Source organism: Dermacentor variabilis, chromosome 1 (genome assembly GCF_050947875.1).
Source record: "Dermacentor variabilis isolate Ectoservices chromosome 1, ASM5094787v1, whole genome shotgun sequence".
NCBI classification, from domain to species: Eukaryota; Metazoa; Arthropoda; class Arachnida; order Ixodida; family Ixodidae; genus Dermacentor; species Dermacentor variabilis.
The window spans coordinates 127686387-127699130 of NC_134568.1; the positions used below are offsets into that span (position 1 = coordinate 127686387).

General features: G+C 42.5%; 1 protein-coding gene across 3 annotated transcripts in view; it reads left to right on the top strand.

The window, feature by feature from the left end:
- Kyat (Kynurenine aminotransferase) overlaps window positions 1-12744 on the top strand; it is a 121669-nt gene that overhangs the window by 59483 nt on the left and 49442 nt on the right. For all 3 annotated transcript variants that reach the window (XM_075694632.1, XM_075694628.1, XM_075694637.1), the window contains 2 exons: window positions 1790-1910; window positions 10573-10649. In XM_075694632.1, the coding sequence (XP_075550747.1) occupies window positions 1790-1910; window positions 10573-10649 (198 nt within the window). The remainder of the gene's footprint in view (window positions 1-1789; window positions 1911-10572; window positions 10650-12744) is intronic.

Below are 12744 nucleotides of genomic sequence, written 5' to 3' on the forward strand. Positions count from 1 at the left end.
GGGCGTTTTTACAAGGCAAAGAACATGGTAGATGAAAAGCGAAGGAGCCTGGCGTTCCTTCAGGCTGAATGATCCGATCCTGGTGCAAGGCCTTCGCCCCGGCGATGAGAAATGCTTCCACGGTGTCTTAAAAGAGTTATGCAGTTCTTCAATGTACGTCATACAAGTCGGTCAAGAAGCAGGTTCATCCATGCTGAAAATTAGTGCCCATCCTTGTTGGCTGAGACTGAGCCACTGCCCACTGGTATTCCCACATTTACAGAACCTAGTCCTGAATTACCTGTTCTGTCCCCAGAGCCTCCTTGGGAGCCTGCAGGGCATGCGAAACCAGTGGCATCTTTGGAGAACTTGCAATCTTGACCCCGTGCTACTATTCTGGACCGCAGCGTTGCTTTACAGTCCCCGCAAAGTAATGCCACGTTAGCCCCCGCGAAGAAAACTTTTCAACGCAGCACCCACGCCAGAAAACTTCCTGATCGATACAACCGTTAAAAAGAGAGAGAGAGAGAGAGAGAGAGAGAGAGAGAGAGAGAGAGAGAGAGAGAGAGAGAGAGAGAGAACATGGAAGGAGTGCTCTGGCTATCGCAGATGCTATCGCACTGTATTGCAGACGCGTTCTTGCGTCGGCCATGTGTTGTCGCTTCGCAGGTATGTGTGCACGTGTCATGTGTCGGTTGGCATTCCGCTTGCCTGCTAATTAATGTGCCTATATAAGCACCTGACTCTGCTGTGCTGGTTGTCCATTCTTCTTGTTTCAGCTTAGCTTGCCAAATAAACAGTTTCATTCTGTTGCTCCGACTTTCACATTGCCCACTGCGGCCGCAACAGATACCACACAATCGAGTCTGCACGTGCCATTTCTGTGAAGGACGAAGTGCTACCGAGGAGGGAGTCTTCCTCAGTGTTGTGGTTGTGCCAATTAGTACATGTATGAATTTAGCCACTCTCACAGCAATTAATTGTTTGTACTTTTTAAATGAAAATAATGCCTATAGGGCAGCATTCCATTAACTTTTTGTTCTTTGCACGTTTTCATTCGAACAAATGGCGAACTCTATTTTCATGATCATAGAGCCTCAATAAATATTTATTAGAAAAATGAAGCAAAAGCAAGCAATAAGCCGCAGCTGCAGCCTGCAGAGAAACTCCCAAGTAAACACCTGCCAACAAGACAATTTGTCATAGCTGTTTAGTCATTCAGCGGCTTCGAAACTATGGCACTACATTTTGATGTGCAAGAATCTGCACTCGCAGGTCACACAGCCTTGGCTCTGCTGCAAGGAACTACTGAAACAGAGTATACATTTGTCTTGGGCTGGTATGGAAGAAGGGAGAGTGTAACTGTGATGAAGCATTGGATTGGCTGGGAGCATCTTTCTGTGTGAAGATGGAAATTGGGACTTACCTAAGTTTTTTGAGACAAGTTCTTAAGTAGTAATGAAACTGGAAATTGTTCCATGTTACCTGCTGTATTTTTGTGTTCCTAGATTATTGTAAGACAATACTGAGATCATGGTGTTTTGCTGTCTTCACTGATCCTGAGTGCTCGTAAATGTTTATTGTATAGCCTTCTTTTGCTTTATGCTTTATCACAAATCAGAATTGGGTGTTGCTAGCATATTGGGCTGTACCACCACTACTCAAGTCCTAGGCATTTAGTCGGGGAACATGGCATCAAGCGTATCATTTTATACGTCTCCTTACATTGGATGAAAGACCTATTATTTTTTTCTTTTTTGTCTAGTCGTATTGTAGCAGACACTTACATCTGGCAATATTTATTGGGCAGGTTTTCTCCCGGGAGGAACTGGAAATGATTGCAGAGCTTTGCAAGAAGCACAATGTGATCTGTGTTATGGATGAGGTTTATGAATGGATAATTTATGAGGGTGCCAAGCATATCAGAATGAGTAAGTATGTTCATCTGTATATTTTTTTTATTAAATATTCTTTATGAGCTGCATTGGCTCAGTGGCTATAGCATTCTGCTGCGAATCGCCACAAGGTCATGAATTCAACTGCTGGCTGCAGCAGCCCAATTATGATTGGAGTGAAATGTAAAAAATATTATGAGAATATTCGTGTGCGTCAGAGTACCTTTGGTGGCTTAGACTAGTCTCCAACTCATATATTAAGGGGGGGCGGGGCAGTCAGAAAAAAAGCAAATTTCGGCGGTAAACATGATTTTGTTCTTTTTTAAAATCCAGGGGTGTGGAAGATCTGTTTACAGACTTTTTGTCACTGTTGCATTTCATTAAAATATTATCTACTTGAAATGTCATGACATTTCAAGGCTGCAGGTATGTTTTGTGTTGTTCTATTGCGCAGCCAGATATTTGTCACTCGTCACATGAAGTGCAGGTGCTGCACACGTGGTGCTGCCTCCACAACGATGTCACTTTTTGGGCTGTGCTGCGCAAAGTCAGTTTGGAGCTTTATTGGCTTCGTGCCCTCACACGAGCTTATTGTACTTTCCAGTATGCACACCCACAAACTTGGTAGAACCTGCTGTGGTGGCATCGTGACTTAAGTGTTGCGCTGCTAAGCCTGGGGGGGGGGGGGGGGGGAGTGCACGGGATCAAATCCATGCTGCCGCGCCGCATTTCAAAGAGGGAAAAATGCAAAAATGCCCATGTACCATGCACTATAGGTGCACGTTAAAGAACCCCAGGTGGTCAAAATTAATCAGGAGTCTCCCACTATGGTGTGCCTCATAATTATGTCATGGTTTTGGCACGTAAAACTCCAGAATTTAATTCAAAACTTGGTAGGCATTTGTGGTAGTTGCCGGCTTATTGCCTGCAGACCCAAACTCTTCCAGCCTGTGCACATGACCTCACTCCTGATCTCTGATGTAAGGTCTGGTTGATTCGCCTGCACCACTGTAAACCAGTTCACGGTAGTTCATGAAGAGTTCAGAAATTTTGCAGCTTGATTTCAGCAGTGCAGGCACAGCGTCACACTCAAAACAAATGCCAAGGTGCAGATGCGGTGCAGTTGTCATGGTATGTACGACTAATGTGCATGGAGTGCGTTAGTTTGAGAGGTCCTGAATTGCAGGCATGATCAGCTTCTAGGGCATAAATACATACCACACTTGTGTATACACATCAGACATGCGTAAGCAGGGTTTTAACAGCGCTTACACCAATGTCCTGCGTTGTGTGCTCTGCTGCTGCTTCGCACCTGTACGCCTGCATCAAGTCTGCACTGACAGTGGAGTAGGTGCAGCAAAATCTTGAACCAGCCCTGCACCTTTTGAAACGAACGATGTGGTTCAGCGGGCACCATTGCTGCACTGCTGAAGCAAATAGCAGGGTGCAGCACATTGTGAACTAGTTCAGGTGGTGCAGGCGAATCGAACATACCTGTAGTATGAACATGTCAAGGGCAAAGTGCCTGTGACGGCTTGCCACCCACTACCCCTGCTGGCTAGGCCTAACCAGTGCTGCTTTGTTGCTTGTGAACGACCGGAGTTGCACTTTGGTGCTGTGTTGATGAGACTTTCTTTGCAACAGCTATTCGGCACTCAGAAAGCTGAGCAAACACTCCAAAAATGACATTTTTAATGCCTTAATGGCAGCAACTTTGTTTATGGCTGCCATGTTTGTGACATTGCACTCACAGATCAGTCCTAAAAATTGAGTGACTTGATGTGGGGTGTGAGGCATAGGTTCCATTATATACATTGATTCTGTTAAGCAGTTGGCAGTGAAGTAGGTGCAGGGAAGTCCAAATAATCAAGCTGGTTTGAAAAATCAAATATGAAAAAAATGCCAGGCAACTGTAAGCTGGAGCACCCATATAGTGCACCATTTCTCTTAGCCTTAGTGTGGTTTTGAAGGGGCAAATGCACGCAGTTAAACCTCAATATATAATGAACTTCAGGGCCCCTATAACGCAAGACTATTCCAATATGTTTTTATTCCAATCTCCTGACATCAAATTTGCGTAACTCCGTATTTGACGGGATAACCCCATTAGGCACAGTGTCCACATTTGCGGACGGGACTTGTTTTTACCAGTTTTGTTCATTGGTGGCAAAGGAAGAGTGACGGACATTGAGCTTTCATCATCATCATCATCATCATCATCATCATCATCATCATCATCATCAGCCTGGTTACGCCCACTGCAGGGCAAAGGCCTCTCTCATACTTCTCCAACTACCCCGGTCATGTACTAATTGTGGCCATGTTGTCCCTGCAAACTTCTTAATCTCATCCGCCCACCTAACTTCCTGCCCCCCCCTCCTACGCTTCCCTTCCCTTGTAATCCAGTCCGCAACCCTTAATGACCATCGGTTGTCTTCCCTCCTCATTACATGTCCTGCCCATGCCCATTTCTTTTTCTTGATTTCAACTAAGATGTCATTAACTCGCGTTTGTTCCCTCACCCAATCTACTCTTTTCTTATCCCTTAACGTTACACCTATCATTCTTCTTTCCATAGCTCGTTGCGTCATCCTCAATTTAAGTAGAACCCTTTTCGTAAGCCTCCAGGTTTCTGCCCCGTACGTGAGTACTGGTAAGACACAGCTGGGGGGTTATACACTTTTCTCTTGAGGGATAATGGCAACCTGCTGTTCATGATCTGAGAATGCCTGCCAAATGCACCCCAGCCCATTCTTATTCTTCTGATTATTTCATTCTCATGATTCGGATCCGCAGCCACTACCTGTCTAAGTAGATGTATTCCCTTAATACTTCCAGTGCCTCGATAGCTATCGTAAACTGCTGTTCTCTTCCGAGACTGCTAAACATTACTTTAGTTTTCTGCAGATTAATTTTTAGACCCACCCTTCTGCTTTGCCTCTCCAGGTCAGTGAGCATGCATTGCAGTTGGTCCCCTGAGTTACTAAGCAAGGCAATATCATCAGCGAATCGCAAGTTACTAAGGTATTCTCCATTAAATCTTATCCCTAATTCTTCCCAATCCAGGTTTCTGAATACCTCCAGTAAACAGGCTGTGAATAGCATTGGAGAGATCGTATTTCCCTGCCTGACGCCTTTCTTTATTGGAATTTTGTTGCTTTCTTTATGGAGGACTATGGTGACTGTGGAGCCACTATAGGTGTATTTCAGTAATTTTACATGTGGCTCGTCTACTCCCCGATTCCGTAATGCCTCCATGACTGCTGAGGTTTCGACTGAATCAAACGCTTTCTCGTAATCAATGAAAGCTATATATAAGGGTTGGTTATATTCTGCACATTTCTCTATCACCTGATTGATAATGTGAATATGGTTTATAGTTGAGTAGCCTTTACGGAATCCTGCCTGGTCCTTTGGTTGACGAAAGTCTAAGGTGTTCCTGATCCTATTTGCAATTACCTTAGTAAATACTTTGTAGGCAACGGACAGTAAGCTGATCGGTCTATAATTTTTCAAGTCATTGGCGTCCCCTTTCTTATGAATTAGGATTATGTTAGCGTTCTTCCAAGATTCCGGTACGCTTGAAGTCATGAGGCATTGCGTATACACGGTGGCCAGTTCTAGAACAATCTACCCACCATCCTTCAAGAAATCTGCTGTTACCTGATCCTCCCCAGCTGCCTTCCCCCTTTGCATAGCTCCCAAGGCTTTCTTTACTTCTACCGGCGTTATTTGTGGGATTTCAAATTCCTCTAGACTATTCTCTCTTCCATTATCGTCATGGGTGCTACTGGTACTGTATAAATCTCTATAGAACTCCTCAGCCCACTTGAACTATCTCATTCATATTAGTAATGATATTGCCAGCTTGGTCTCTTAACGCGTACATCTGATTCTTGCCTATTCCTAGTTTCTTCTCACGGCTTTTAGGCTTCCTCCGTTCCTAAGGGCATGTTCAATTCTATCCATATTATACTTCCTTATGTCAGCTGTCTTACGCTTATTGATTAAGTTGGAAAGTTCTGCCAGTTCTATTCTAGCTGTAGGGTTTATCATATCTTTCGTCTCCTGTGATAGCTTACTGGCATCCTGTCTAATGGAGTTACCACCGACTTCTATTTCACATTCCTTAATGAAGCCCATAAGATTGTCGTTTATATCTTCAACACTAAGGTCCTCTTCCTGAGTTAAGGCCAAATACTTGTTCTGTAGCTTGATCCGGAATTCCTCTATTTTCCCTCTTATTGCTAACTCATTGATCGGCTTCTTATGTACCAGTTTCTTCCGTTCCCTCCTCAAGTCTAGGCTAATTTGAGTTCTTACAATCCTATGGTCACTGCGGCGCACCTTGCCAAGCACGTCCACATCTTGTATGATGCCAGGGTTAGCGCAGAGTATGAGTTCTATTTCATTTCTAGTCTCGCCATTAGGGCTCATCCACGTGCACTTATGGCTATCCCGCTTGTGGAAGAAGGTATTCATTATCCGCATATTATTCTGTTCTGCAAACGTTACTAATAACTCTCACCTGCTATTCCTAGAACCTATGCCATATTCCCCCACTGACTTGTCTCCAGCTTGCTTCTTGTCTACCCTCGCATTGAAGTCGCCCATCAGTATAGTGTACTTTGTTTTGACTTTACCCATCACCAATTCTACGTCTTCATAGAAGCTCTCGACTTCCAGGCCATCATGACTGAATGTAGGGGCGTAGACCTGTACGACCTTCAATTTTGTACCTCTTATTAGGTTCAGAACATGACCTGCCACCCTTTCGTTAATGCTATAGAGTTCTTGTATGTTACCAGCTATTTCCTTATTAATCAGGAATCCTACTCCTACTTCTCGTCTCTCCACTTAGCCCCGGTAGCACAGGACGTGCCCGCTTTTTAGAACTGTGTATGCTTCTTTTGTTCTCCTAACTTCACTGAGCCCTAATTGTATCCCATTTACTGCCCTCTAATTCCTCCAATAGCACTGCTAGACTCACCTCACTAGATAGCATTCTAGCATTAAACATTGCCAGGTTCAGATTCCAATGGCGGCCTGTCCGATTATTGAGCTTTAGGTGAATCGAACCCTCTGCATAGTCAATGTGTGTTCATTTTTCTTTATTGTGCTGTGTATTGCTACAGATGATCACTTTGCTGAAGGTACTACAATGTTTGAAGGGACATGTGATGTCACATTCCAGCAGCATGTTGAAAGAATAATTTTTCCTTTCTTGTAATGCAGGCAGCCAATAATTAAATTGTGCATGTACTTCAAGGCTGTTATTGAATTCTTTTTATGCAAAAATGCAACATTACTGACTCTACAAACCATCAATACATATTTAATTACTCTCTAATCATGATGAATCCCTAAAAAATGCGTGAAGCAACATCCTACCACTTTGTATTTCCTGCAATGGAGTGTCAAGCACCTTGGAATAAAGTTGTTTAAATTTGACATTTATTGACGGGCCATCAAAATTCGTGCCTTAAGGGGATAAACTTTGTTCTCCTGTGTCACTTCTTTGTTAAGGGATCTTACTCTCTGGGAGTGTGGAGCAGCCCTCTTCGGTTTTCCTATTATCCCACTGAGTGTTTGGCCTTTGACACGATTATAGTATGGCCTACAACTGCTGCGCCAGGCGGACTGACCCGTGGGTCAGCGGTTTGTGATTGGCTTCTCGCGTTTGTGATTGAATATTGCTTTAGCTTTTCTTCATGTTAATCTTTGAAAAGCCTTTACTCAAAGACTTGCTGGTTCAACTTCTTATTTGTTAGAAGTCATCTCCTGTTTTACTAAAGGACAATTTATCGATAAATGGCAGATTGCAAATACATTCCTAATAAATCCTTACACCTAATCCTTCTTATTTTAGCATCTTCACTACTTCTTGCAGACGTGCAGTGAATAAAGTGGTGTTCACATGTGAGAGAAATTCCTCGCTTCACAGCAGGGAGGGCGCATCACGGGACAATGTCGCACCTTTTAGGGGTGAAGAGGTTGATGTATACATCGCCGGTGGATAGGGGACATTTTACTGTGCTGGTACAAAAGATTCCTTCTTGTTAGGGGACGTAATGGGGATCTGACCAACTAGTCTGACAACCTATGGCACTGCGCTCACCGGCAGCATTGAAATCATGGCTGTTTGGTGGTCTTGTATGCGTTGCAGTGGTTTCAATTGTACAACACCTGTTGACATGTCGAAGCTCAGCAATGAAGCTATTCTGTTTTTATCTCACCACAGCATACCCGTGCCTGTGCATATGCTTGTTGCCGAGAGTATAGGCCACTAAAATTTTTTGCCAACATTGCATTTATAGTGTGCGGATTGATGGATGTCAATCCATGTGAGTGGGGGAGCTGTGCAAGGCAGTGTGTCCGCTCGTGACGTATTGCTCGTTCCGCATCCATGGCTCCTCCATGTGAATATTGCTTAACGAAGAGGTTGTGCCTCCTTGCCTAACACTTATTTAACCAGTACGTTGACCCTTTCTTGTGAAGAAACATAGTAGCTGCAAAACCTCTGTAAATATTTTCTAAGATATTCACATACGTTCCCTCCACATATGCTGTAACACTGTGGAACCATTGTTAAGATGAGCACTCTGAGCTTCAGATAGTATTTCGCCGTGCAGAAATAAGAGCAAAAGAACTGATGGAAAAAACTTAAAAACTTGCGCCTCGATTTATTACTTCTGCCATGCCAACACTGGAAGCGCTGCCATTGGCTGTCACAGACTTGAATAGCCGGGGCGTGTATTGTGTGCATTTTGACAGTGGCAAGCTGTGCATTTTGTTGCCCAGTGAAGTTTGAGGATTGTAGTAGGATGCATCGCTGGTTGCGTAAGTTTCAGTAATGTGTCCAAAATGCAAAATTAACATAGTTACAATTCAAAATGGCGAAATAGTTGTGTGATCATATCTGAAAAAGGAGACCGAGGCTTAGTTGTGTGTATAACCCCATAAAACCATGATCCGATTATGAGGCACAATGTAGTGAGGGGCTCCGGATTAAACTTTGATCACCTGGGGTTCTTTAACTCTTTCAGCCCTGGTGGTGTCAATTGAAGATATTACAGAAAATGTTGCACACAGTTTATGAAATGAAACCTGCTGTGGTTGCTTAGTGGCTAAGGTGTTGGGCTGCTAATCACGAGGTCACGGGATCGAATCCTGGCCACGGCGGCTGCATTTAGATTTGGGCGAAATGCAAAAACACTTGTGTATTTAAATTTAGGTGCACATTAAGAACCCCAGGGGGTCCAAATTATGCCGGAGTCCCCGACTATGGAGTGCCTCATAATAAGATCGTGGTTTTGGCACATGAAACCCTATAATTTAATTTAATTTCAATTTATGAAGGCACTTGAATAGCAAGGGCTAAATCTTAAAATGTATAGCCTTGAGGCAGTTGCCAGAAGTTTAGGTTGAATGGGGCAAGAAAAGCATTGTTCTGACGAAAAATCGAACCAACGAAATAAAACTTAGTATTGACACTAACACACTTTAGGATGTCATCAGTGCCAAACAACTTGGGCCCGTGGCTTGATAATTTTATTGTACAATGAAAATGAAAATATGTTCAGCAGCAGCTCAAGAAAAAACTAAGCAATGTGCCTTTCATGGCTCATATTATAATAGTTCATCTTGCTATGTACGAATTTGACATCGTCAGGTTGTAAAATCGAGATTGGGAGTAATCACTTCATTTTTTTGCATGTTTCCCATAGTGTTTTCCAAAAGCATAGTGCACAGTTTTGTTCTTTTTAGGCATATTTACTTGTTTGGGACTGTTATTTAGCTGAAAGTGTGATATAACCCCAAAGAATGTCTTGGTGCATATGTAGGGTGCCCTAGGTTAGCAAAGCTGTTGAAAAAAAAAAAGATTAAAAAGACATTGTGCAGCACAAAATTTTAATACCTGCTTAGATTTTATTAATATCTTGCGCAATGTTTTTTTATTTTTTTATTATTTATTTTTTCATTGAGCAGCTTAGCTAATGTTAGCCGGGACACATGGTAGATTATTCATTGATAAAAACAAAGATGACTCGGAACTCGTGTGCAGAACCTTATTCGGTAGATGAAAAAACAGCTGAAGATTGCTTCGAGGATCTTGGCTTACAAATATCAAGCACTTGGCATGCACTATGACTAAGAACAGGAGATCTCGACGCCTGTGATGAGCTTGTTATTGTTTGGTACAGTAATGTTTCTTTGTTTGAAAATTACAACAGCCAACATAACATTTTACGGAAATGAAATCAGCTTCTTCAGCCCCCGCAACTAAATTATAAAAAAGTTGTATGTCTTTCAAAGCATGCATTATGTGTTCGTTCACAACCTTTGAGCCGTGATGTTGTCATTTGACACCATATTCGTAAATTTACTAAAAATTGTAAAATTCGAATTTTTCTTCTTGTATCATGCTTCCGAAAGCATTTCAACACAAAATATGTCAAGCAAAAAAAAAAATTTTGCCTGAACGAAAAAATTCAGGGCTGAATAGGTTAAAGTATACCTAATGCATGGTACACGAGCATTCAGCCCCTATTGGAATGCGGTGGCCCTGTTCGCAATCGAACCCGTGACCTCGAGGTCAGCAGTGCAACACCATAGCCACTGGGCTGCCACGGAAGGTGCAGGCTGTTCCTATTTCATTTATTTTAAGTTTACCATATGGTTACTTATTTTGTTTCAGACACCCTTCCAGGGATGTGGGAGAGGACAATTACCATTGGTAGCGCTGGGAAGACTTTCAGCATCACTGGTTGGAAGGTTGGTCCACACACACTGTGTCCTTTCATAACATATCCATCTTGTTATTTGTTGAAAATACTCATTTGTTCAGAAAACCCGAGACAAATTTTTTGGCAAAGTGTTCACAGCATTGAGGTCACAAAAAAGGAGCAGAAGTTGCAGATACATCTACCATTGTACAGATATACATATGCTCACAGAGTGCTGTACAAGTCATGACGGATAGAACACTAGCTTTACCTGTAGTGCTTGTGTGGCTGTGTGATCTGCCCACAGCCATATCTTTTTCCCTTAAATAGCCCAGGATTTAACAGGGACCTTTTGGTTACAATGAGCCATAATTCTTCAGACAGATGGTTGCAAATCAAACTTACTGTGATAGCATTTACTGATACTGTGGTGCAAAATATTGTGTAGTGATTGCACATGTTGAACGACGTCAATAGTCTGTCCGAGTTTAATGGTTATATGGTTATCCTGCCATTCGAAGTCATAAGGTTGAAGAAGCGTCAGAGTTAATTTGACTGCACACAACGTGTAGTGACCTGTGGTTTTATCCTAAATTAGTTATTGCATGTACTGCTGCTTTGTTTTCTTTCAGAGCTCGCAACGTGATCACATTTTTTTGGTTCTATTGGTTCTATAAAGCACTTGGCATCTTCGCTTTCCTGGTTCATTCAAGAAAAGGATCATCATGTGCACCACTTGCCATTAAAGAAGCAACCTGATAGCAGAGACATGGGCTGGTTTTGGTGCTTGTTGCCAACTAAAAGTCCAGACGAACCAAGCAAACAATGATGGCAAGTGTTTTGTTGAACGAAGGACCAAAAAATGCAATTTGTGTTGTGAAGTTCGACTAAAATGACAGCAGAAAGTACTAAATCTTGTAGAATAAAAACACAGGTCACTGTAGAGAACAAGCCATCACAAAGTGCATATGACTAAGGCATGATGAATTCATCTTACCTAAAATTGTAAACAGTGCATACTATTATATTGCAACAACTTGGGAGGGAAATCGGCCAAAGTTCCGGAAAGAAAGTTTTTAAAAATGTCATATGAATTGCCTCAGAACTAGTGCTAGCTATTTGCTGCTTCATTGGTAATGAAATGCTGTGTAGCAATATTATAATGAATGTTTGTGTATGGTACAGTTATACTTTGATATAATGAAGTCATAAAAAAATTCAACAATTACAATACTCCCTAATGCAAAATTTGAGTGCAGCTCTATACACATTTTCATTTCGCGATATATTGAGGCAAAGAATTTCGAGACAGACATGTACCAGAGTCGGCAATCGTTCAAAATTTTGTCTGTGGGTCAAACGCATTGGCTTTTATACATGACTCTGAAGATTTCGGTGTAATTGCTGGTGCCGCGTGGCTTCCAGAAAGTACTACAAAATTTGCATCGCATATACAATGAGATTACAAAACAATTGCAAACCATGACAACCGAAACAAGCACAAACGAGACCAAACCAAATAAGCGCGAGCGAGAGCTGACACGAGCAGATGACAGTACGAAACGAATGGTCCGGCCGAGACCAGATATGTGTACGCATCGAGTGGTCGGGCGAGTCTGCATGACACCAGTTTCCTGTGCGCACATCACTGAAATAGCCGCTCTTATTAGCCTCCGCTGCTCCATCTTTCATCTTTTGCTCTGCTCGTTCGCTCAGTTATGACACCGACACTTGCCGCAAGAATGGGCACCTAAGAGCTGCACTCTAAATTGGCACTCTACTTTGGGACATGAAGACTTTTTTATGTTGAAAACTATATTTTCTGTAAAGGTCACACCCATAAATGTTGGCTCAAACAGTCAACAAAAAATATATATATATATATGTATATAGAAAATTATCCATGCATAGGCCATGCCCCCCTTTCCCAAGTGCACACTTCTTCAGCCATGGCTGCATAGCATGTGCTGTGCTATCTCTGCACAGTATCGATGCAGTACTCCTATTCATCACTCTCCTCTTTGGTTGTTTCAACAATTGTTACTTGAGCATTGGCATTATCACACAACTTGTTTCCCGGTGCCTCATGACTTGTCCATACTGCTTTCTACCTGTGCTGATTTTCATAGATAGCATCTGCTGCT